Source organism: Watersipora subatra, chromosome 3 (genome assembly GCF_963576615.1).
Source record: "Watersipora subatra chromosome 3, tzWatSuba1.1, whole genome shotgun sequence".
Classification (NCBI taxonomy): Eukaryota; Metazoa; Bryozoa; class Gymnolaemata; order Cheilostomatida; family Watersiporidae; genus Watersipora; species Watersipora subatra.
The window spans coordinates 2,610,562-2,638,359 of NC_088710.1; the positions used below are offsets into that span (position 1 = coordinate 2,610,562).

At 36.2% G+C, this 27,798-nt stretch overlaps 2 protein-coding genes across 3 annotated transcripts in view; one reads left to right on the forward strand and one right to left on the reverse strand.

Moving 5' to 3' along the window:
• Window positions 1-22,396, forward strand: LOC137391480 (islet cell autoantigen 1-like). Of its 2 annotated transcripts, XM_068077969.1 has the most exons (15): window positions 1-96; window positions 3,365-3,477; window positions 6,260-6,440; window positions 7,117-7,189; window positions 8,107-8,230; window positions 10,073-10,271; window positions 11,373-11,597; window positions 12,167-12,273; window positions 14,420-14,575; window positions 16,865-16,899; window positions 17,059-17,151; window positions 18,068-18,247; window positions 19,265-19,383; window positions 20,720-20,813; window positions 21,253-22,396. In XM_068077969.1, exons 2-15 carry the CDS (start codon window positions 3,470-3,472, stop codon window positions 21,342-21,344), a joined length of 1,686 nt encoding a protein of 561 aa, XP_067934070.1. In that variant the 5' UTR covers window positions 1-96; window positions 3,365-3,469; the 3' UTR covers window positions 21,345-22,396. The 2 variants fall into 2 exon arrangements, with proteins under 2 accessions (XP_067934070.1, XP_067934069.1); XM_068077968.1 differs by lacking the exon at window positions 3,365-3,477 and having other exon boundaries at window positions 10-96.
• LOC137391481 (GTPase KRas-like) overlaps window positions 22,389-27,798 on the reverse strand; it is a 13,071-nt gene continuing 7,661 nt past the window's right edge. Inside the window, exons 6-8 of the mRNA XM_068077971.1 lie at window positions 26,377-26,416; window positions 25,618-25,778; window positions 22,389-22,551 (exon numbers count right to left, since the gene is read on the reverse strand). Coding sequence (XP_067934072.1) covers window positions 22,486-22,551; window positions 25,618-25,778; window positions 26,377-26,416 — 267 coding nt within the window. The 3' untranslated portion in view covers window positions 22,389-22,485. The remainder of the gene's footprint in view (window positions 22,552-25,617; window positions 25,779-26,376; window positions 26,417-27,798) is intronic.

The following is a 27,798-nucleotide window of genomic DNA, read 5'->3' on the forward strand; positions in this document are numbered from 1 at the left end:
CGAAAATGTAAAACTGGCAGTCAGAAGATAATACTCTCTGCGTAGTCTTTAAAGAAAAACGATAGGTTATCTAACAATGAATGCCGAAAGATTCATGTATGGCTGTAATATATACATATAAATAATTATATATTTCATCATGACGTTTTTCTGTCCCAACTTCACAGATTTTTAACTCGAGCGCATTGTAGACCTAGACATGTGTTAATTTCCCACGAAATGGTTTGAGTCGATTACTCAAGCATACATGTAGCACTCCGTGCAAAGTTTGTTATATTTAGGAACAATTGAAGTAATGTGTTAGACAAATTATATTTTAGTTACGAAAAATTAATTTGACTGTGAACAAGTTATTCATCTGTACATAGTTTAATGAACTGTCGTTGTACCGTGAAAGACTCACCCTAGCAAGGAGTATCAAACCGAATCAGTACCAAATAATCGGTCTTTTTGCATATCTTAAATTTAGTCATTGTCTGACTATGCTTGGACGAAATAGTGATATGGAGCGTTCGAGATGGCTGGGATAAGCTCAGGGTTGTTTGGTTATATACTGAAAGAGATCTCTAGAAGTAATCTACAAACACTAGCTTTTTTTAGAAAGTCTTTAAAAAGTATTTTATAAAACAGCTTTCAAAAAATAATTTGCTAATTTCGTCAATAAATATGGTCACCTGCTAAAGCGAAACATAGAATATCAGCTGTATAAAACTATCGCGTGATAGTTACATATGGTTGTTAATTTATTAACTTGATTCATACACAAACCGAACCAAAAAATGGTTGTGGAGGGCTTTATGCTTGCAGCTTGAATTTCAAAGAATTTCTTTAAAGCAGTTCAATCTGCTGAAAGAAATAGGATTAAACCAAGCTGGAGAAACGACTAATATGTTTTTTTTTAATAAAAACCCTTGGTTTAATTGTTTATCCATTTATAGCTTGTGGATTAAACAGAATAGAAATTTATTTTCGCAATAAAATAAAAGTTTGCTTTATATGATTCTAATGTCATCTCTTAGCATATAATCCACAACCTTTCATTTGACAATACATTAGGCTATCAACAATTTGCTATATGATCTCTTATTTAGTCTCCGAAAAAAAAATTCATGAATAAAGACGTAAAATCTGATCAGAGTGCTCAATGATAAAATAAAAGCAAGTTAAAATTTGTAAAACAAACTATTACCTTGGATAAAACACTTTATTATTAATAGTTTCATGCTTGCTGAGAGCAATTTTCAGATAAAATGCTTATATTAGTTTTGGTTATTTTATAGATAGCTCTAAACTAAGTATTAAATTTACTAAAACTTTGTAGACAGATTATTATGGTCGCTTAAGGCTTCATAGAAGCATCAGGTTTTAAAATTTGACAACAAGAATTTGCTAGCGGGCCCGCGGACACTGGCACGTTCATCACATCTGTATAATGATGCTAGATGTGGCCTGTATATGATGTAAAACTTCCCTTTTATCCATAAGGCACAGTTTTTAGATCCATTAGTGAGTGAGAGATGGACTGCTCCAGTTGATGGAATAGTTGGTGGTGGAGTCTTTTAATCGCCATGTGTATTTGCTGAGCTCGGTGGCAGTTCTTTTGTGTAATTATACTAACAATGCTTTATGGTTGACAGAGCAAGTTTTAAATGCAGCTTTTGTAAGGCCAATATAGTTTTTTTCACCATTTTGGTATGTGACAGTAGCTTGATAAATTACGACAGACTGCAAAAATTTTTCTTATAGTGAGCAGTTGGCTTTTAAACGGCAGTTACAGGATTTTGCTGATGTTTCTTTTTCGGTTGCTTGATGTTTTTCACCATTCAAGAGTTTTTGGTTGTTTTTCACATTTCTCGTACAACTATAGCTGACTTTCAATGTGTTCTTGTTTAAAATGGTGTGCATTGGATAGTTCTTGGGAAATTCTTCTTTTATGATTCTTAAGAATTATTTGTCGATGTCAGTCGCGGCGCGTTTGCTGAATGGAGGTTATGTCATGTGGTGTTACGCACTCGGCTTTTACATGCGTGTAATATATATCTCAGTGTTTTTCTTTTGTTTTCTTGTCTTGTACGTAGTTATAATGATTAAAATCTAGTGTTGAAAAATCCGTTTCGCAGAGGAATTAATCTCGGAACCTCCAGGTTTGAAGACCAGTGATGTAAACCACTAAACTACGATCGTTCAAATGGTGATTGTGATGACACTATATGGGTTGAAATACTCACACCTAAAGCGCTTAGAGGTATTAATCTATCTTTATTTTGTACGTCATCACCCTGTCTGCACATGCGCTCGTCCTCGAAAAAGCCGCCATCTTTGTAGAAAACGATCGTCATTCTCTTGATTTTTAGTATTTAGTGGTGTTGTTTTGATGCTAAAATATTTGCAAAATAAAATTTGCAAACTTAATTATTGTTTGCAATAATTAATTGCAGAAGCTTCATGTTTTAACGATAAAAGTTGTTCATAAAGATGGCAGGCAACGATAGAATGACGTCACGAAAAAACGAAGGATTAGCACAGTTGATTGTTATGCGTAATGATTGTTACGCTGGTCACAAACACTTGTTATTTTAGTAAAGATTTAGACTGCGAGCTTACAATGTAAGTTACTCAAACTGATTGAGTAATTATTTTATTACCAGTGCAACGCCGGGCATTCATCTAGTATTATAATTTAACGCTAAAATGCACAATAAGTTTTCACTTGTGTTTACTTTCCACCAATTTTCGTTGCACACATGCAATGGCAAGCATTTACAAAACACAAAAAATACTGAACTAAAAGAAAGTGAGCATTGTACAGTATCTCTTTCAGGCATTGTGGGAGGGCTTTCGGTGAGTAGCATATTGGCATCTTCGGGATTTCGACGTATTCAGCACACCGACTGTCAAATATGAATTTCAAGAGACATTTTTGTTGGTGTCGTAAAAACATCGTGTTCCACATCGTAAGGCGGAAAAGCCCGAAAACAGTTACGCTGTAACCCTGGGGTGCACTGCACCTGGATACTACTATGTATAATAGAGATACCCCTATATATCATTTTTTCTCCTAACTGCAGCAAGAGAGAAAACGATATTTTTAAGGCTAACCACAAGATGCATGTTATTCAAATCGAATTGGAGAACTCGCCCCAACTTCACACTTGATGCTAAATAGAGTTTCTTACGTAGTGCGAAGCAAAAACTACATAGATGTTTTACTTGGGGAGTTTAAATTATAGGAGGTATACGTTATAAGAGTGTAGACTGTATATATTATCAAGTCATTAGGCATTTATACGTTTGACTTTGGTGCATTAGGCATGTTATAAGATAGAGTGTAGATGACTAGTGCAATCTTTGACTAATATTTCAGATAAGATTAACTTCTGAGGGTAGTCAGTATCTTCAGACTTGAACTCTACTTTTGGACCATAGAACACACTTATAATACTTACGCGTGACCTCGTAATACTCTAACATGGAAAGGTAGGAACTAAACTAATTCATCTACATGTATATATGCATAAATATCAGTGTTTATTTGTCATTCGTGTGTCTAGTGTCTAGCAATTCAAATCTAGCAACAAAAAAAGTTGCTTCGCAAAATATCGGTTTGGCATATCGGAGTTGTCTTACCACTTTTACTTTTAACAACAATTGCAGGTCACAAGCTAAGTATGTAATTTTATTATTAATTAATATTACCTTTTGCGTTCATTTTTATTTTGAGTTTTAAAAGCCTTATAACCAAAACCATTTTTTAATTTGTCATTTTCAAATGGGCCGTTTCAATTTCAAATGTGCTCTTACACGCTTCAATTTTTGGTTCTTCCTATAAACACTAAAAATTGATATCTCTCTTTCACGTTTGTACCAGTATCGAGAGGTACCAGAATCATTGTACTTAAAATGATTGTATTATTACGTTGTATTTAGCATATTCGTGATTGTTATTTTATTTCTCCAGTTCATATTGTATCGGTATCAAATCATTTGTCATTTTAATAGAACAGAGTATCGAGTCATTACTTGCTAATTATATCACATGTAAACACCTTTATATTTGTTTTATTTTTTCTCTAAATTCATTTGAACTGCACATAACACTTTACTCAGAATGTGAAGTTTAATAGAATGGTAAATGTTGTATACATTAAATAAAAAATTTTCTGTGTAAAAACTTTTTAATTACCGCGGGTAGCACCTGTAGCTAACATTCTGTGCCATTGTGTATAATGGTCGTACCGTGTAGTTACTACTAGTAACTAGTTATTAGTAGTACATACATGTAGTTACTACTAGTAATAAACATGGTTACTGATCAGCTGACGAGTAGTGCGTGTTTTAATAAGACTAAAATTTTGGTTTTTCGAATGATTTCAAGACTAGTGCACCAGCCACGATCAACGTAACCTATGTTATAACAATATTGCTCAGTTTTTTCATTTTCAGTTGAATGTGTTTGAGTATGCTGAAAGCTGACAAGTACTTTAAACCAGTCTGTATGTAAGCTTATTAGAAATGTTTATATTGCTTAAATAGCCGTAATCATCAGTGTTTGAGCGTGTTATCAAGCTAAGAGAGATAACTCCCAAGTTTACTATTACTCCGAGTGATTAAATCTTTACTATAATAAGAGTGGTGTTTATCTGAAGACTCGGCTAAAGGTTGAGATACATGTATCTTGCACAAGAATCAAACTGATATATTAGGTTTAGCAGCTTGACTCACTACCACCTGCCCCTCTCAACCACCTGCCCCTCTCAACCACCTGCCCCTCTCAACCACCTGCCCCTCTCAACCACCTTGCGGTATTGTGGAATGATTGTACACATACTTATTACATCTGATAATCTCTCACGGCTCCTTGGACTAGTGGTTACGAAAAATAAAGTGAAACAGTTGTAAAATAGAAAAGGTTAACCTTCAGTATCACATATGTGAACAAAATTGGACACATAAACTGAGATGGCAGGTACATGAGATGAAAAGGTCTATCACTTTATGTTCATTCGAATGCATGGGATGGTGAGAGTTACGTCTAGCTAAAAGACATTTTGCTAAAGAACTGAAGCCAATTCTATCCATAGTTTGATGCATTCTCTTTGTCTTCAGCTTTATATGTGGGAAGATAAGTCAACCATTTGTTGCTTCCGTCACCATCATCATACAAATGACCAGTTCGAGTTGGTGCAAGTTTAATACATTTTATGTTTCGACCATCTTCTACATAAAATGATAGTGATAACGTGGTCTTAAAGTTTTATTACACCTAGATTATATATGTCACTCGCTGCAGCCTCGTGTTAGCTCTTAAGAATTCTTTCAAATAACAAACTAAAACTGACTTGTATAGTAGTAGAGTCACACGGGTCTGTGTCAGTGATTGTCATTAGGAATACTTGCATGTGTTTAACAAAAATGCTGACTTTTGGCTAACAGCTTTTGTAGCTAGGTTTAGCTTGGCGGTGTAGTCTGTGCTCTAACATTGTCAAGTGTCTCAGATGTTTAGTTTAGGCTAGCTTTGTTGTGTTTAATACTCACAGTCTAGATGATGTTTTACCTTTTATACATATGATGCTTTCCATAGACATATGGAAAGCATCATATGTATCATATCAACACATATGGACATATGTGTTGATGATCTATACCGGTTAAATACAATCTATTCCTCGACTTTCTAGCAACCAGAAATATATCTATGTTCTAATGAACTGTATTATTAGGTTTTAAAATAAATCTATTGATGATTCATTTGGAGAAGCATATTATTACAATGTATACGCTGTCAGTAAAAGTATTAGCAATAGTATAAGTGTATATATTATTCTGACATTATGAAGTTGCCATTCGGCGATGGTAGGCAGTTCTGCCCACCAAAGCAATAAATTTCTACACACGTTTGGTTAAAAAATTACCAGAAACCGATAGCATTTAATGGTTAAAGTGTTGAAAATGCATTATTGGCTACAGCTTAGTCTATTGGGAATCAACTGATATAAATTGAGTTCAACCAATTTTAAAATACTTCTGACAAAATGTCATTTTTGTCACCCCGAATCTATAAATTAGATCCTTGTATTAGTCTCTTATAAGTGCCTTTTTGACTTGTCACCTGTATCTGTAGGTTCCTTCCTATCCGCTGGTGAGTTTTGGCTTCATACAGCTTTTGTTCTTTATCTGTTATTTGCACCTGATTGCGGGAACATTCCAACTAGTTCATTTACGTGCTGATATAATTTCGTCTTATGTCATGCGCTGTCAGGGGATATTCTACGCACAGCAAGAACCTGATGAGGGCTGATTTGGAGAAAGAAGACCAGTCAGTATTGACACAGTTGAAGAAAGCCTACTGGGTGACACAGCATCAAATAAGGAAAACTATGGGCAAGAAAGAAGATGAACACGTCACGGCCTCTGATGCGGACTTGGATGCTAAACTAGAGGTATTAGTGACTCATGCCTAACCTTTATTTGGATTTATGTCGTCATTGAGAAGATAACTCCATTATCGTAATCTTACTTCTGTTGCTGTTAATCTTAGATAAATAATGCTTTATTCCAATGAGCTGTACAAAGCCTTTATTCGGATTTATGTCATGATTGGGAAGATAACTCCATGATAGTAATCTTACTTTTGCTGCCAACTGTAGATGGTACTTTATTCCAGTAGTAGCAGCAGTTTTATTGATTGCTCGTTTACTAATAAAGCTCTTTACGCTAGTGAAGGTCAGATGTGATTTACAATTTGATGCAGAATCGCTCTCTATGTATCTTCTTGTCTCACATATATATTTAATCTTTTGCAGAAGTTACCAAACTTTCTTATTTCATCGGCTCGAATCGATTTTTAGTGTACAATTCTGTTTATACCTCTTATCTTTGCGCTTTCATTTCGAGAAGACAACTACAATAAAGCAAATTCTAGTATGGTGTTCACAATGCATTGTGCCGTTAGTGTGCATTACTTAGTATTGAATGTGCCACAAAATCTCAGAACAAAACCTGCTTCTATGTAATAGATTGTTTGGCACACCTCATAGTATATCAGTTCACATGTCTATTTCTCTTTTGTGTGATAGTGATTGGGTGTCTACTTAGCAAGATGTACTTCTATTGCAGCTCTTTAAACAGATAAAGATCTCATGCATAGAGCTACTGCGCGTCATATTAGCATATCAGAAGAGACTCGTCAGTGAGTACACATTACCTTCTCAGTTGCTTCAGTGCAACTATACCCAAGTGTTTGGAGGTGTCATCTTTCTTGTCATTGCTAAGTGTTTAGCAGAGTTAACTTAAGTAAAAATGGGTTAAATTCATCAAGAGTTTTTGCCTTGACTAACAAATGTCAAAACATGTCTTATCTTCTGTAAGCAAGCTTGAATAGTGAGTAGTTGGTGGCATTGAGTATGGCGCTATGTTATTAATCATTTCAGTTACCACCGGTTACCCCTCCTCCACTTCATCTGTTCTCTTTAGCCAAGTTGTTCAACAGGTTTTGTTTTGTAGTTTCTACATTGTGTTGATAATATTGTATAATATTTAAAGAAATTAAGTTTGTCTTATTCAAAAAATAGCGAGCAAACTAAGTTTTTGCTTAAGTTTGTTGTAGTGTTTGTGTTCCACATTCCTTGTAAGTCATTATTGCTAGTAGGACAAGCTCAGCATTACTAACTACATAAAATATACATTCTCTATTTATGACTCATGAGATACTTTTGTACAAGTCAGCTCTTCTAGACACGACCCTTGCTGACGTCTGCTTACCATTTTATATGTTCAGAGTATAATACTAGCTATGTTATCTGTTCAGAGTATAGTATTATCTATGTTATCTGTTCAGAGTATAGTATTATCTATGTTATATGTTCAGAGTATAGTGCTAACTATGTTATATGTTCAGAGTATAGTACTAGCTATGTTATATGTTCAGAGTATAGTACTAGCTGTGTTATATGTTCAGAGTATAGTACTAGCTATGTTATATGTTCAGAGTATAGTGCTAGCTATGTTACATGTTCAGAGTATAGTACTAGCTATGTTATATGTTCAGAGTTTAGTACTAGCTATGTTATATGTTCAGAGTATAGTGTTAGCTATCTTATCTTATAGCGCTGGCCAAGGAGGAGAATTCCATGGGCAAGTTCCTGAAGAGTCAGAGTGAGCTAGATAACACACAGGCTGGTAAAATGATGTCTGCTGTGGGCAGGTCACAGACTTTCTCTGCTCAGCATAGGTTTGTTCATGTCTATGCACTTTATGTCTATGTATTATATCTCTATCTGCTCCATGTTGGTGTATTCCATGTCTATGTACTATGTGCCCAAGTACTACATGTCTATGCGCTGTACTTGTCTATGTGTTACATGTCTATGTCTTTGACGTACCTCAAATGTTTCACATGAAGGTTTGGCTCTTGCAATCAGCTTTCTGGCAAAAAAATGCTAGAGATCTATAGCAAGACAAGTATATGTGTTTCCTATGAAAAATTGTGATGCTTCCTGACCTAAAAATCATGTTAACTTCAAATAATAGCTAGTCACTCCAAAGGATTAGCTACATTCGAGTGATAACGCTTTCCATTTGTGATATTAGTGAGTTAATAGCTGTTGTCAGGAGATCACCTGCTGCAGCAGCCATTTGCATTATGCATGGCAGGAATAGTACAAAGATTGTTTAGGCCGTAGGGGAAAATGTAGTTTCCAGACAGATGAGCACTAGCTATCAACAAATTTTATATCCCAAACATACACAAAATTCTTACTTCAGTTTGAATTTTTTTAAAAACTTCTACATTAATATGACTTGCTAATCGCATTGAGAAGGTAATTGTTGGCTTAATAACTAGTAGAAAGACAACGCTACATACATCTACTGGAAATAATAATGGAATATGCACTACATATATCTACTGGTAATAATAATGGAGTATGCACTACATATATCTACTGGTAATAATAATGGAATATGCACTACATATATCTACTGGTAATAATAATGGAATATGCACTACATACATCTACTGGTAATAATAAGGGAGTATGCACTACATATGTCTACTGGTAATAATAAGGGAGTATGCACTACATATGTCTACTGGTAATAATAATGGAATATGCACTACATATATCTACTGGTAATAATAATGGAGTATGCACTATATATATCTACTGGTAATAATAATGGAATATGCACTACATATATCTACTGATAATAATAATGGAATATGCACTACATATATCTACTGGTAATAATAAGGGAGTACGCACTACATATATCTACTGGTAATAATAATGGAATATGCACTACATATATCTACTGGTAATAATAATGGAATATGCACTACATATATCTACTGGTAATAATAAAGGAGTATGCACTACATATATCTACTGGTGATAATAAGGGAGTATGCACTACATATATCTACTGGTAATAATAATGGAATATGCACTACATATATCTACTGGTAATAATAATGGAATATGCACTACATATATCTACTGGTAATAATAAGGGAGTATGCACTACATATATCTACTGGTAATAATAATGGAATATGCACTACATATACCTACTGGTAATAATAAGGGAATATGCACTACATATATCTACTGGTAATAATCATGGAATATGCACTACATATATCTACTAGTAATAATAATGGAATATGCACTACATATATCTACTGATAATAATAATGGAATATGCACTACATATATCTACTGGTAATAATAATGGAATATGCACTACATATATCTACTGGTAATAATAATAATGGAATATGCACTACATATATATACTAGTAATAATAATGGAATATGCACTACATATATTTACTAGTAATAATAATGGAATATGCTCTATTCGCTCTATTTTCTGTATTTCATTCTCACAACTTGTATGTTGGTGTAGTCTCTTACTTTGCCACTCTTTTGTTTTTTTCTTGACATCCCAGGTTGTTTTGCTGTCTCATTTCCTTCGCGAGTCTCCTGTATATTCTATCTTTGTACAAGACATTTCTCCCTAACCTTATTTTTATCTTCATTGTGATCGAAGGCTATGTCTGCTCATACAGGATACAGATGAGGCACCCACTCTACAGGTTGTTCCAGGAAGTAGAGACTTTCAGAGCAAGAGCTGTTGCTGACACACAAATGACCGTAGCTAAAATGGAGGAAGCAAGGACAGAATACCGAGGTGCTCTCCTGTGGATGAAGGATGTGTCTGCGAGACTAGATCCTGAGGCCTTCAATAAGCTTGATAAGTTTAGAAAGGTCAGTCTTTTTATTTCCTGTTGAAGGACTGATAAACTGAAGGAACCCTTTCTATGGCTCAATCCGGTCATTCCCTTGCCCTATGCCTTACCCAGGATGCATTGCGTGGACATGCTTTTAAAAGAATGTTTAAACATTGAAATTTGTTGATTTTAAGAGCTTCTCGGCACTGATCACTGTAAATAATGTTGAGGTGTGCCCACACGTATCTGTGTGAATACGATCACTGTAAATAAGGTTGAGGTGTGCCCACACGTATCTGTGTGAATACGATCACTGTAAATAAGGTTGAGGTGTGCCCACACGTATCTGTGTGAATACGATCACTGTAAATAAGGTTGAGGTGTGCCCACACGTATCTTTGTGAATACGATCACTGTAAATAATGTTGAGGTGTGCCCACACGTATCTGTGTGAATACGATCACTGTAAATAATGTTGAGGTGTGCCCACACGTATCTGTGTGAATATGATCACTGTAAATAATGTTGAGGTGTGCCCACACGTATCTGTGTGAATACGATCACTGTAAATAATGTTGATGTGTGCCCACACGTATCTGTGTGAATATGATCACTGTAAATAATGTTGATGTGTGCCCACACGTATCTGTGTGAATATGATCACTGTAAATAATGTTGAGGTGTGCCCACACGTGTCTGTGTAAATACGATCACTGTAAATAATGTGTGAATATATTGCTAAGTAGAGGAGCTCAAAGCATCAAAGTTCTAAAGCCGACCAACTAGAATTTTTGGTGATAGATTTGATCTCCACTTTATTCAACTCAAGGTTGATCTGCAGCTGAGGTTACAGTCTCCTGTAATGGATGTTCTTAAAATAGTCAGGAATCATTTATTTTCTGTCATGTTCAAACGCCTCTTGCTGAAATGGATGGGACTCGCATTTTTAAAAGGTAGCACCAATGTACAACCAGCAATGTTTACTACGAGATACTTACTTGTGTAATCTGTAGAAACTCATCAGCATCTATCGTGTTTATCAACTACATTTTACACCATTTTAGATTTCTAATAGAGTGTGCAAGGTCAAAATGCAGGCTAGTAGAGGTGTAGGTATACAAGTCTCTCCATATTGCAGGTTCAGACTGAGGTGCGCAAGGCTAAGGAACAATTTGACAAGCACAAACTTGATGTACTGCAGAAGGTAGACTTGCTGGCAGCGAGTCGGAGCAACATGTTCTCACATGCCCTCGCTGCTTATCAGAACTCTTTACTTTCCTTTTGGCAGAAGATGTCAAGGATTATGACTGCTGTCTCTGAGACCTTTCAAGGCTTTCAATATTACGAGTTTAACGTGCTCAAGGTTGGCTTCACGTATGCCGATATCCGATTTATATATTATATATAAATGTATATAATGTATAAATATAATATATATTATTTATATATAGTATACATATTATATCATATATATAATATATAAATGTTTATAATATATAAATATAATATATATTATTTATATATAATGTATATAGTATATGTATTATATAATATATATTACATATAAATGTATATAAATATAATATATATTATTTATATACAGTATATATATTATATAATACATGTATATATATTATATAATATTTATGTTATATAAATGTATATAATGTATATAATGTATAAATATAATATATAATATTTATATACAGTATATATATTATATAATATGTGATGTATAAATAATATGTATGATATGTATTACATAATATATATTATATATTAATCAACCGTTTTGATTTAGCACATGATTCTATTGCTCTTTAGCGACAGCATTTTGACCTGTTTGCTAGAAGGTGTATTGGAAAGTATTTATTAATTTAGCTCATCTGGTATTTATACTCTGGAGATCAATATGATTCTGGTTTCTGATAGAGTGAGCTGGATGTGACGACCAAGGAATTAGCGAAGGACACATCATCAGCTAGGGTGTCAGAGCTTCTGCAGTCCCTTTTGCATGACACCGGGGAGAATCCTACCAGGTAATAGTGTGTGTGCGTGCGCGCGTGCGTGTGTGTGTCAGGAGGGGCAATTACACCAGGTACTTGTCCATGCCAGGGGGGCAATTACACCAGGTACTTGTCCATGCCAGGGGGGCAATCACACCAGGTACTTGTGCGTGTCAGGGGGGCAATCACACCAGGTACTTGTGCGTGTCAGGGGGGCAATCACACCAGGTACTTGTGCGTGTCAGGGGGGCAATCACACCAGGTGCTTCTGCGTGTCAGCGGGCAATCATACCGGGTTGTCACATGAGCGGGAGACATTCCTACCAGGTACTAGTGTGATTGGGGAAACAATCTTACAGGTACTAGGGTGTAACGGGCCGAAAACCTGATTGAGTAGAGTGTGTAGCAACCCTACAAGGTACCGGTTTGTGACAGGGGTGAACAACCATGTAGTGTGATAGTGTGTGATAGGAAGGACAACCCTATGATGTAATAACATATACCAGTGGGTTTGAGCCGTGTAATACTAGAAAAGTGGTTTGCACCAGTCGTTATTAGTGTTGGTGGTATTGAACACTGCTATCAGGTGAATAAAAGAATCTCGTGAGATTTCATCCGCTGACACCCAATGGCAGCAATATCAGCAGCTATTACAGCCAGTATTTGCTCTGGTCATTGCTTATGTAAGAGTTGATGCCAGCCACTCTAGTGTTAATTATGGCTGATCTTGTAGATTATACTGTGGGTAATACATTATGTAGAACATATATTTTATCTTTATTATTTTTAACTGCCAGCTCATCATTATGGTTTATGAATTTGAGCACCGCAGCTATACTTGTACGCTGGTAGGGCCTCAAGCTATGCACTAACTTGGACATTTAGTTTAGTTATGGCAGTTAAACTCTGGTTTCAATTGACTTGAAATACTTTTGTGTCAAGTTATGGATTTCATCTCATACCATCTTAGCTTGCATTGTGGTCAAACATTTTGGATTAAGCGTTTTAGTAAACAAAGAACTCTCAATAATAAAGTCATCCATTACAATAATACCTTTTAAAGTAAGTCTTAGCCATGTGACAGCCTCTTAAATAATCGACAGGAATATTTGTTAAATTTGTACATTTGCTTGGGATACCACATTTCAGAACTCTCACCATGAAAAGGATGGACCGACCTCGCCTACACTCATGTGCTCCGAATTCTTAAAGTACTTTTTTATTTTAGTGTAATTCTGGTAAACCTTATCTTATAATATGTAACCTTATCTTATAATATGTAACCTTATCTTATAATATGTAACCTTATCTTATAATATGTAACCTTATCTTATAATATGTAAAAGAAATGAAGGGGATTTTAGTGTTTAAATGTTGTTTTGCATTTCTAAGGAAATCACGTTTCCGGTTTTGATGAGTCAGATATATTCAGCATGTTCAGCTCGTAGAAGATTAAAAGATGATTTCCATTTTACTCAAATGACTGATGTACCAGCTTTTGATGCATCAACTTATTGATAATTATCAGTGAGTTATTGATAAGTATCAACTTATTGATAATTATCAATGAGTTATTGATAAGTATCAACTCATAGATACTTATCAATGAGTTATTGTTAAGTATCAACTCATAGATACTTATCAATGAGTTATTGATAAGTATCAACTTATTGATACTTATCAATGAGTTATTGATATGTATCAACTCATAGATACTTATCAATGAGTTATTGATAAGTATCAACTTTTCAACTCATATCAACTTATGTCCTTTTGATTCAACTGAATAGTAACCCCTAAAATTATACAAGTATGCTTTTTATCATAATACTAGGTGAATACCCGGCTTTTTATTATATTATTATTATCATCATTGAAGGAAAGAATTCTATGACAATTTAATATATGTCAGGTATGATTACTCTCACTCAACAATATTGACCTAATAGTATTTTAATTTAAAGTTTAATTTTATCTCTTCGCACCTTCTTGATATCAATTATCACAGAGATACATGACATTAGACTCTGCACCTTCTTGATATCAATGCTAAAGGCCACAGTTAAATACAAACATTTATCATTGCATTTTTACACCTCTTTGCTAATCTTTGCAAAACTGATCACATGTGCTTTCTTATTTGAAGGACACTTGTACAACATAATTTATTTATTGGCAGCGAGGAAGACAAGCTTATCTATGACATCATCATGTCCCTGCGAGACCAACACAAGACTACCCAAGACACTCTGATAAAGCCAGACTCTAACACTGCGCAAAAGAAAGCAGCGAGAAAATTGGAAGATCGTAGGATATCATCTGACTCTACTACTGGGTACATATATTTGGTTGTCAGCTGTAATTCATGACTCCCTGAGTGAACGAGTTTATTAGAGCTAGTACTCTTCTCTTTGTAAGGTGAATAGTTAGTATTTCGAGAACAGTCAGACCTCTACATACAAAGTTAGTTATTTCATATGTTTGCTTTGTATGTTGAACCGATCATGTCGAAGTAAAGGTTCTTATAAGAATACATTCTATTTGTTCGATTGGTTCCAAAGCCCAGTAAAACATGTTAAATATTTTAACTAAATACGTATATTATAAAAACAAATGCATTTTATAAGACTGGAACATTTTAAATATAAAAACCTAATTTTTATGCAAAAACAATATTGATGAAAAAATAATAAGTAAACTGTTTTTTTTATTGTTACTTTACCATAAAAACTTGTGAGCAGAAGTTTAGGTCCTGCAACATTGCGGTTCTGTGGAGCGACTGCACTAGGTGTTGTTGGAATTAATTGCATTTACATATCTTTATTAACTTTTACATTTTTACCAGCTTTTCATGTTAGAAAGCTTGCTACCGTCAGTGATAGGCACCATCTTAACCATTAATCTTATCTCTTTAGTCTTACGGGTGGTCTCTCCACAGCGAGTGCTGAATGGTAGGTAGGCTGCCAAGTTGTTGGTTATATCAGTAGTTCTACTGGTGGCTGGGTTCATGGTCCCATTTTCTTTACGTGTTTCTATGGAAGTTGAGAGGTTATTATGAGCTCTCCAGCTGGTTTGTAGCTACATAGTATTCTGTTTTGCTTGGAATGTTCTTGTGAGTTTTCCTCCACCTTTCTTGTTTTATGTCATGATTAGCCTAATCTCGAGGCATGCATAAAATATCAGTTGATATGGTTATAAATCCAGAGTCGTGACCTCACATGACCTTGCAAACAGTATTTAAATGCTTACAGGCTTGACAGCATGTACGTATTTGGTATTCCTGCAATGAAAATTCATATAACACCTTTTCAGGGCGATCTGTAATAGTTGGCCAATTTAACACACATTTATACTAGCTGGAAATTCTATTGATGGTAATTAGAGTGATACACTGTGCAGTGTGATTACCAATATTGTTGTGTCATGATGAAAATGAATTGGCATGAAATTGTTTCATTCTAAATTGGTTTGAGAGTATCTATGTGGATGCGTTTCTGTTTGCAATGTCTCTACTTTTGATTATGTTCACTTACTTCAAGCTATAAGTAACAAGGGCTGCATTGTACTGCGAACTTGTATAAACTTGGTCAGGTGTCTCCGAGCCTCATAACAAGGAAATCTTCATGACTGACGACAGCTTTTTAGAGGTAGAGTGATCTCCCATGAGATGGTCCTCCAGTACTTCACATCTTTGCATGGTTTTACCATTGCTTGCTCATGCCGTGCGTTGTCACATCTTATGACTGAAGCGTTAAGTTTGTACAGACCTTTATGAGTGATTACGTTAGTACGCAAGTCTAAGGTTGCCAATCGCTAGACAGAATAGTCTAGTCTAAATAGGCAAAGACAAGAGCTGCCAGAAAACCGAGGAGCTCTGAAATGTCTCCAAATGAACTCTACTTGAACTTGACAGTCATGTCTGAGGGTCCAACTGCAACTAGTCATTGTTAAAGCTTTGTTTAGCTGCAATAAGGATTTTCTGGCAAATCAAGACTGCTGAGCCTGATTCACCAGATAATCTGCTTCTAAAATACTCGAGTTATTCTTGATGACTAACAGATTTATAGTGTGCTAAGAAACGTAATCAGGCAGCTCCATGGGTAAGAAGAATATATCATGAGGAGGCGTGTTACATACAGTCCTACATGTAAGAGCACTGCATCTCGATGTGTATTTAAAAAGGAAGGCTTCTTAGGGAGACCAACTTGTCAGCTTTAAACTTTGGAGTTATTTCCTCTGTTTTTATATGCGCTAATCAAATTAAATACATTAAACACACTTAGTCTACTGATACCTTGCATAATTTCATGTATATCGCATGCATAAATATAGATATATCTATGCATTGCTTACTGGGACCCTCTCCTACTTGTCAAGTGGTGCCATGATTGCTTACTGGCACCCTCTCCTACTTGTCAAGTGGTGCCATGATAGTTCGCTAAAACTTCTTTCCAAAGACTTTGTTCCTTTCGAATTTAAATAGGAACTTTTTGAATTAAAATACCTAATTTTAAACTGTCGGCCCTTGTCTCTTTTAAGGTGACAATTTTATTTCCTTAGCTTCAATCCAGTTACTAATAGCCTTTGCTCCTAACTAGTCATTGACAGCAAACTTTATTTGTAGGCTGATCGATCTAGAAGACAGCGAGCTTGACTCAGGTCGGTACTTTGAATAATCTGTGTTTGTATTGAGTTACTAGTCAGTTGGTGCAAGAGAAGATAACTGATCTAGGAAGGTCATAGCGATTACTTTGGGTTACAATATGCTATCAGGATGGGTGTTTGCGGCTAGTGTAATGGAATAGAATTCTCTTGTAGAAGAGGTAAAAGTGAACGAACAGTTTGGTGAGTTTCAGGCTGCCATTGACAAGGAGACTAAGGAGTTTGAGCTAGTTGGAGATGGACTTTCAGGTCAGTAGCCATGATCTGTGAGTACATCTGTAAACATGGGATAGCCATTGGGAGTGAGTGGTGTAGCCTTAGTATCAATAAATGGTTGGATGCGGGCAGGTGCTGTTTTGTTTAAACGTTATTTTATTGCCATAAAGGACCAGCTGATAGGTTATGAAGAGTATGCAGAAATACAATATTATTATTGCGGTGTTATTTATAATAAAGTGCTTTTTAAGGCTGTCTGACAAATTGAATCCTAAGGCACCATGTAAAATGTTGTCTGTCGATATTTCACATGGCACATTAGATGAAGTAAAACAGCCATCAAATACATTAGATGCTGTTAAGTTCCTTCATAGTAGTTTTCAATTATAATCTTTGATCAGGTGGCTCGCCCTATTAATATTTCTAAATGCTCCAAATATTTTTGTTCACTCAGTCCAAACGCAAATGCATTTATCACATCACTCTCACATGTTTTAATAACTAAATATACATTTGAGAAGTATATTTGAGATATTTGAAATATATATTTGAGAATATATATTGTGAGAAGGCGCCACAGCTTAAAATGTGTGTAATCGATACAGAATGAGCTCTAGATTATATTTCATTCTGTAAAAGTTTAATGTTTTTAATTTTCCAGCTCACTAATATGGTCATAGTCTGACATTATCTTTCACTCTACCATTTTCAGTTTGTTTATCAATAGCCAGTCAGCTTTAGCGTAACATTTTTCCTTACTCAACTAATTTAATATATTTATATAATAAATTAATAAATACATTACACAATTTCTCTAAATCAAAAGTGGAAATACTTTATGGCTTGGCACACCTTTTGCTCAGTTTTCATATCACTAGTTAAACTGATCAGCCGCCTAGCAAGGGTAAACTATATTGTTATAACATACATGGTGTGACAACTCATTCAGATAAATACAGCGCTTTACGAGAGGGAGGAGACGATCTGTTGGATGACATATTTGGACCAGAGCAGCCTCTCCTCCATTCTTCTCAAGACCCTACTGGTGGTGCTATGGCTTCTCTTCCTTGTGGTTTTCAGCCGACTGACTTTCTTAGCAATTCTGATCTCTCCGATCTACAGGTGCAAGGTGTGGTATGATTTGGTTGCGCCTTAGATGTGACTCATTTAGATTTAGTTTGGATAAAATATTAGCTTTATTCATAGATGCATGACTGTTCATAGATGCATGACTGTTCATTCAACTGCTGATGAAGGTTTCCTTTTAAGCATGATTTGCTCCATTTTAATCTGTTTCCTAGTTGATCAAACTCTGCAGCCACCTTGATTTAGCTGAAAAACTTCCTCTGATCTCTCGCTATGGTTCTGCCCGGTAGTATCTTCATCGCTGTGTTATTTTAATGAATATTATCGTTTCTTACTTTTAAGAGCTTTACGAAGCTCAAGTCATTGTTTATCTGCTTTGTAAGGCTTCTACGTGTTATTATATAGTCGACTTGTGGTAGGTAGGTAATTGAAGTGTCATTTGTATAGCTAGTCAACTACAGAAGATGTAATGCAACTTCTTCATTACGAGCACAGTTTAGCCAACGCGGCACACAAATATTTTAATAGGCATATCTACTGTAATTATTTGTTTTGTCAAAAAATAGAAAAATATAAACCGTTAAGTTATTATAAACGCGATCAAATAAAATATCTAGCTGAGCTTGGTAAGAATGTTTCAAGTCCCTTTCACGTTGTTCAACTCTCGTTTGGCAACCTGCATCAGTTGTTCAGCTCTCACTTGTCAACCTGTGTCAGTTGCTCAACTCTCACTTGTCAACCTGTGTCAGTTGCTCAACTCTCACTTGTCAACCTGCGTCAGTTGCTCAACTCTCATTTGACAACCTGCATCAGTTGTTCAGCTCTCACTTGTCAACCTGTGTCAGTTGCTCAACTCTCACTTGTCAACCTGCATCAGTTGCTCAACTCTCACTTGTCAACCTGTGTCAGTTGCTCAACCCAATATAATATAACTTGTTTTATACCATTTATCTTATGCAAGATAAAGAAGGTTGTTCTGCCCTGAATATTTGCTCTCTCTCTTTTATAAATTTACTATATATAATATTTTATGTAAACGCCAGTTGTCATAACATTTTAGGGAACACATCATCGGTACCGTCTTCAGATCTGCTCTCTTTAAACTCCAACCAGACTCACTCTCCTCTTGTTGCTGGCAACGCAAGAGGACAGGTTACAAGTGCCAACAAAGCCTCTCAGGTATAATACAATACTACATGTATATATCTAACTAGCCTCACGTGTCTACGGTGAATGAGGGCGTGTCTACGGTGAATGAGGAGGCTATGATTAATTTTCAAGTGTTTTTTTTCTAGAAGATTCTGTTGCATATTCTTGTAGTCTTCGTCATTTCTTTAACCAGAATCCAGAACTTACCGCATTTGTTGTTGTGTCTTCCTGAGTAGTTAACGGTTTGTTATATATCCCTTGTAATGAATCAGTAGACACTGCCCGTTGTTTGTCTTGTATTGGAAGATTACTAAATGAGAGTTGTCTTCTCCCATATTGGTTTTTTCTGACACTTTGAGATTTAACGATTCAATGAATTTGGCTAACACTTTTGCTATACCTTGAAATTGATAAATACAAGTTGGCCATAATTATGGATATAAATACAAGATGGCTAAATTTATAGATCTAGATGCATAGGGTCCACAGTTATAGATATGGGATGATTAAATTATACATGTAAATACAGGATGACTAAGTTATAGATATAGGATGACTAAGTTATAGATATAGGATGACTAAGTTATAGATACAGGATGACTAAGTTATAGATACAGGGTGACTAATTTATAAATATAGGATGACTAAGTTATAGATACAGGATGACTTAGTTATAGATACAGGAGGACTAAGTTATAGATACAGGATGACTAAGTTATACAATCAGGGGGGACTGTGTTATAGATACAGGGGGACTGTGTTATAGATACAGGGGGACTGTGTTATAGATAATGCTCTATGTATAAAAATATATGTTAACTATGAAGTCTGAGGTGGAACAGAGTGTATTAAGGGAAGAGATGGCTCTTGAAGGTAATTGCAAGCACTAAAACTTAATGACATAAACATGTAAGAGATGAGACACCTTGAGTGAAAGCACAGCTGTTTGTGATTCTGTGAGGGCTTTAGGAATTGCATTATATAATAACGATTAGGTCTTATAAAGCATATGCAGCTGATATGAACCATTTGTATTATCTTTTATAAGCTAGTCAAACTAGTCTCATAGTCAGAGATGTCGAGTTAAATTAAGTAACGGGTGCTCAACATGAGCTGTGACCTTGTACTATTATAGTCGAGGCAGCGGTGCCAGGCAAGTGTAGTTGTTGGAAGCTCTAGTAGGTGCAAGGACAAGTATCATGACTTCTCTCTTATTCTGAAGCTAGCTAGCTTTTGTGATGTTATCACGTTACCAAGATGTACCATAGAAGGCTAGTTTATTCGAATACAAGTGTTAAACAGCTTTCATAATCATCTCCCTAGATTTCATCTGATTTTTTCAACAATATTTTCCTGTCTTTTATAGTCTATGTCTGGATGGTTTGACCTATTTGCTGACCTTGATCCACTCCAGGATCCTGACTCTGTTGGCAAGAAAGTGGACGTACCCAATGATGGATGTGCGTAAAAGCTTACTACATCTGTTTAAATTATTTCTATAAAATAGGAACGATACATACACCATTTCCATTGTTTTATTGTGATGATATCCTTTTTTCTGCACAGATGAGCAAAGATCTCACTAATTACCAACCGACTCACTAAACACAACTTGTCTCTTCCGCTTTCACACGATGCCCGTGTAGTCTTCGTGTGTTTTATTTTTCTAAACATACGCTTCCTGATCATGGTAGATCTTCATTCTTTCTACTCACAAGTTTCTCATATGGTGTTGAATCTGATAGGAATTCTGTTAGGATCTGTTGAATTGGCTGATCTGATAGGTCAGCTTTAAAACCAAAACTCAGCGCTCTGCATGCTTACACGAATCTCAAAAACTGCTGTCGCTATATTTTCTAATTCAGATATTAAATTGAACACACCTTTATCTATTCATAGATAATGAGCCATTGAAACCAAGCAGGCAGTGCATGCTTGATGCACATCTCGGGCCTTGCTGGGACAATGAGCATCTTCAGATGCAGGTCTGATTGTGTCAGTGCGCTCTCTCTAACGCTCATCTCACAAAAACTTGCCACTTATAACGTTCTGCTCCTTAGTCCAGTTCACCATCCCACCTCCTCAGGGTTTCATGGAAATCTCTATACATATCTAACGCCGCCTCTGACCTCCATTAACCATTCACGCTTTTAATTCCAAAGGCTGTTTAAATTTCTACTATATATTTTCAGCTGTTTGACAAGGATTCTGTGTTGCTAAGTATTATAACATCGGGGTTGGTTTTATGTTTGTCTTGTGTATTTTCACTTCCATGTCCACTCATTTATTAGACAAGGTTAAGGGGTTATTCTCTTCCTGCCACACTGGCAGCACTAGCTATAACTGCACCAATATCTATTCTTTAATTGTTATATGTTTTCTTACATATCTGCGTATTTATGAGCATCCCTAACACTAGTGATATTACCATATGCGTGATAAAAGACTCTTGATCTTTTTAGACAGCTGTATTCACTATTTATTGTCAATTTTGCATGCTTGGACCTATACCAGTCCTATATTTACAACATTTGCCTTTTACTTCATAGCACTGCCTTTTGCGCTAAAAATCTTGTACGACTGTCGAGATGTCGTCATATCTTGTATTGTTGTTCTTCTAGTCATCTCCCTATGCATTGTATGTAGAATAAATCAGTTATCAGTTCACGGTAAAATTCTACTTTATTGCAATGATCAGACATTCTTCCTGCCTTGATCCATTTCCTTGAAATGAACTTTTTTAGTCTCAGCGTTGAGATTTTTATACAATTGTAGAACATTCGAATGAGAAAGAATAATTACAATATAAATATGGTTTAACACAATAAGTGACAGCAATAAAGCATATTGACTCGTATAAAAATCTAATCCAAAATTATATCAAAATAATTCGCTGTCATTACGACAAACGAGTGAGACGAGGACACGAGTCGTACTGTGTGTCCAGTGACTTGTAAAAGTAACATTTAGTGCGAAAGATGCCGAGACTGGCAGAAGAAAATTAAAAACAGTTTAATGAGAACAAGCGGCATGATAGTGTAGCTCACATCACCTTTCATAATATTTCTATGAGAATAATATAAAAATAAACAAGAAAGTAATTAAGAATAACGAAGAGGGAAAATCTAGCGATTAGAGTATAGCGCACTTCCTTTTACCTGACTTACTCTTCTTCTTGTGGGTCCCCCTTCGCTCTTTCTACAAAACCAACAAAATAACCGGTGAGACACCACTCACTCGGGGAGACACAACTCACTGGGTGAGACCACTCACTCGGTGAGTCACAACTCACTCGGGGAGACACAACTCACTGGGGGAGACACAACTCACTCGGTGAGTCACAACTCACTCGTCTTCACAGCAACCGACAGCAGTCCACTAAGGGTAAGGGCACTTTGCCCTTCCCTAATTGTAGGGTGTACATAATTGGGTACATCTGACGCGGTCAAATCACATTTTCGGAGAACTTTGATTGTTATTACATTGATGGTGTGTGAGCACATGCGGGGCAATATGTTCGCGAAAGACATGGCCCAAGATCTTTGTAACTATTTCAGTGTATTTAAGCCATCCTGAGTGCTTGCTTTATAAAACAAGCACTCTGCGGCATGCTATAAATTGAATTTTTGTGCGGATGCAAGAGGTGCATGAGTTTAAAATCACTCCACATTGTTTGATCTTGAACTATAATCGGTCATCGCATGGACCAACTGGGGCAACCCAGCTTCGAGCGCTCCACGCAGCTCTATGGATAATACTGTTCTTTAGTCTATAAGACAGAGGTTGCTAATAGCATACAAGTGAAGAGCTCTTTCCAACTGGCTATTCTATTCAGCTACAAATTTCACATTTTAAAGTTTAAAAAAAATATGACACACCAAACCTCGGCGAAAAACTAAATAATGAATGACTATTGCATTTGTCATAGTTTACTGAGTTGTTGAAAACAATGAGCTAGCATAACATAAACCTTTTAGAACAGGCAGCATTTGACATAAATTGTGCCGTTGAACTGGCACAAAACATTAGAAGGCTTTAAAACAGAGTGTGCAGCAATCAAATAAAAGAGAGTGTACAGCAATCAAATAACTATTCTAAAAGGCTCAATTCAAATCAATTCTCTCTTGAGAAACAATCAAGACCCAGTTTTCACTGCCAAACTATAAGCACATTTAAGTCTGAGTCAGATATACAAATTGGTGTGTAGTACAAAGGATAAAATTGAGAAATTTCTTAGAAACCCAATTTGATAACTTTGCTTAATACTTGAGAAACGCATCAACATGCATTTCAGCGTCAGACTAGGCATGAAATGTTTACACTTGTAGTTGATTGGAGATGGGCAGTATGTTGTATTTATGGCAGCGAGGACCAGTAGGTAATATATGTTGATTTGTATTCTACTGGCTAGTGCTATTGACTAAATTTATCTGGGTTATTTGAAAAATCAAGTCTCAGGTTCTTCACAAGGACCTCTCCGATGACACACGGGGCGGTTCACTATACCTATCATAAATTATTTAATCGATCAATAGGTTAGTTGGTGCCTTAAAATGACAGACGCAAAGTAAAGCTGATTTTGATAGCAACACAGTAATGAAATACATGAGACATGATTTACTCGCTGTAGTAGTTAGAAATCCGCATGCTATTTCGATCTATCTAAATACATACAAGGATGTTTCTAAGGTTTATTTTTCAACAGAAAATTTGGGCGGAAAACTTCCACTTCATGCCACAATGTATGGCTGAAAGTTATTATTCAACTGAGATGATTTCACTCTGAACATTGGACTTCTACTTGCTCAATACACATTGTACGGTCAACCTTGACCTAGTTAACATTGTCAGTTCCATTTATCAGTTTGCTAGCACAAAGTGAGTGCATCGTAACTGTCACCTCTTATCGATACAACTTGTCATCTCTTATTGCTGTATTGCCATCAAGTTTATATATAGTAAGATTGCCAGATTACATCTCAACATACACACTTCGTGTGAAAAATTGTTCATGTGCAAAAGAGCATATAAAAATGTAAAATATTGTAATGAATACATTTACCGCGCAGTACTCAAAACTGCATTCTTTCTACGTGTACATCCGCTCACGTGTATATGTATAACTAGAAATACATCTCAATCTATAGCCTGTGTCACTAGTACAAAAGAGCTCTACAGATATTAGAGCGATGAATACTGAAGGATGCGATAGGTTATAGCCAGAGAATTGACACTTGTCATAAACCTGTCAGTAGCTGTCAGCTATATACAATAATCACCTGCACGTTTAGTACATCTATGCATAAATAACTATGTTAGCTTGACAAATGCAGTAGCATAAAACAAATTGTAGCAAAGGAATGGCTTCAAATTTAGGTCAAAGGCGCGACAGCGGCATAGTCTAAACATTTTACGAAACTCATGGGATAGATGACTTTATTTCATTTCGGAGTTATTTTCTCGAACCATTTTACAACAGTGAATTATTGTTGTTATAGCTGGGCAACCAACTCTCCACTCATTCTACTGAAGTAACATAATGATATGAGCAATGTGCCATTATGTTTTCTCTGAGCATTTTGTGGAAATTCATCACAAATACTACTAACAAGTCAGTTCTGGACGAATCGTTATTATACCTAATTTTAGAAATATTTTCTGCTGATGTTTATATGAAAAGCTGTGTTGGCAACAGTGAAAATACAATGTTGTCAGCATTTAAAGATAGATACACTATTGAATAGAGAGCAGACAAAGGGAAGCAAATCTAAATGGTTTACAATATGAATTAAAATCTCGGAGTTATGTGCATGTGAAGCTGGCAAATTTTACACATGACTCCTACTAATTCCCATGTCACACCTACTAATCCCCATATCACACCTTCTACTAATTCCAATGTCACACCTCCTACTAATTCCCATGTCACACCTACTAATTTCAATGTCACACCTACTAATTCCCATGTCCTCTTAGTAATTCTCATGTCACACCTCCTAATTCCCATGCCACACCTACTAATTCACATGTCATACATCCCAACTACTGTAAGCCCTGTACTTTTGAGCTATATGCATATTCTTGTATGTTTCAGCATAGACAACCCCAGACAACCGATATTTAATAATCGATCATAACATGTTGTGAATTATCTTCTATTTAACCCGGTAGACAACTGTAATTGATTTATATTAACACGAGAGATTAACACCAAAAAAAGGAAAACATTGAAATATGCATACCCAGATGTCATAATATACTTACATATTTGCGAATTTCTCTAACGAGATCATAAAAAGCATCATCGACTCCTTGCCTAGTCTTAGCTGAAGTTTCCACATATGGAATGGAAACACTAGAGGCAAAATTGTTAGCATCTTTTGAGTCAACAGTCCTAGCAGGTAAGTCCACTTTGTTGCCTACCACTGAAAAGGATAAACGACTCCCATGCAGTCAAGGAATAATAATTCATCAGTTACTGGTGCAAAACTTGAGCGGATTTACCAATGAGAAATTAGCCAACTCTAGCTGGCAGAGAACAAGCAAGCGATAACAATTAAGAATAAGTCGAGGCAGTCGCTTACTATCATATCTTCATCATGAGAAATCATGCCTGCAAACAGGATAGGATGCATCCAAAATAGACCTGTCACTCGTGAGCAGACGCCATATAGTAGTTCAAAATAGTCCACAAGTGCTGATGTTCCAGCACGTGATAATAATAATGAAATAAAACAGATGGATGACTAGACAGAGTTCATGGAGAAGATAACTCTGAACGAGTGACACACATCACTGGTCTATCATAATTAGCATCTTCTCTGTTAACCCCAAACCCTACAGCCCCGTGTTTCCTGTTCTGGTATAAAGAGTGAGATACCTGAACCCAATTATAAACTAATAGCTTGAATCAACTAGAGATAATTGGAAGCTCAATGCCATGCGGTGGTTAGAATAGATAACAGTCTTCCTTTGTTAAAGGGAGCAAATACTAGATAGGTAAGATCATAAATGACTACTCACAGACCATGGGTACTTCCTCCGCGTCTTTAACTCTTTTAATCTACAACACATATGTGACTAGTGATGCTGAATGGAGCAGGTGGCAAATGCTCTTCACCTAAGACAAATTCATTTAGACATTGTACCAAACCTCATGTGGCATCAGTCAGACATACCGCATCATCCAGCCATAAATACCGCGGCGTGTATCAGACACACGGTATAGCGAGGGCCCAGACACCCTCAACCATGTTCTTTAACAACTATTGACTAGTTCTCAGGCATCTAACAACACTTGTCCAACATATAACAACTGGAGGGCTTCATATAGTAAGCAAGTGATACCGTATTGCAATCGCACTACATTGCAGTGAGGAAGACAAGCTGGTTCCCCAAAAGTTATAAATAGTCAGAGATAACCCCAGGGCAGTCAACTCCCGTCACGAAATGAATTGATAACACTTTAGATAAAGCTAAGAGCCAATGATGTCAGCATATGATGTCAGCGTATGAAACATAAATTAACCGCACCCCATACACAGATTTATGGTTGCTGGGTGTTTCCTAGATTAAGACCCATACCAACAGGATAACGACAGGTAGCTTTGTAGGAATGTTTAGCTCAATCACAGCAGCCAATCAGGAGAGATAACTTTGTAAATTGAGATGTAAATATAGTATGTAGTAAAAAGCTATTAATTACGAGACTTGCAAATTTTGAGTAGAGAAATGTCAAGCTGTGACAGAAACAAGTGATTTTAGTGCTGCTTCCTACAGATTCATCACTCAACGAAAAGGTGCCCCAAATCAATCAAATACAACAAGTTAGTTTAGCGTAATGAAGGATGGGTTCGACATAAACTGACACGGATGGCATGCCTTATCAACAACAGTTAATGTTTCGTGGAGGGGCCGAGGTCAGTGATCGCCACTGCGAATCCTGGCAAAGATGATTTAGTATTAGTCAGTTGATGCCACAGGCGAGGTAGGAAGACAAAGAACATCATCGCAGCCGCCAGAGGGAAAGCGATTAATTAATTACAGGCCAAACGGTGACAACAGAGCGATGAATCATCAAAAAGTGATATACATCTCCCTCACTGAGCATGGCTACTTTCTAGCAGCTGTGGTTTCACTTAGAGCGCTAGCTATTCCTTCTGCTACATAGTCTGCAAATCTAGCTACCAGTCCACGAAGTCTTCTGTACAGCATTCCCCACCCAACGTTTTGTACAGTCCATGCATCCTTCTGTACAGTCCACGCACCCTTCTGTACAGTCCACGTACACTTCTGTACAGTCCACACACCCTTCTGTACACTCCACACACCCTTCTGTACAGTCCACACACCATTTTGTACAGCCCACGCTGAATAATTAAACTGACCTGTAGCGCTCGGCCACAAAGCAGCATGTATAGCAGCTACTTACACCGCTGCCTGAAT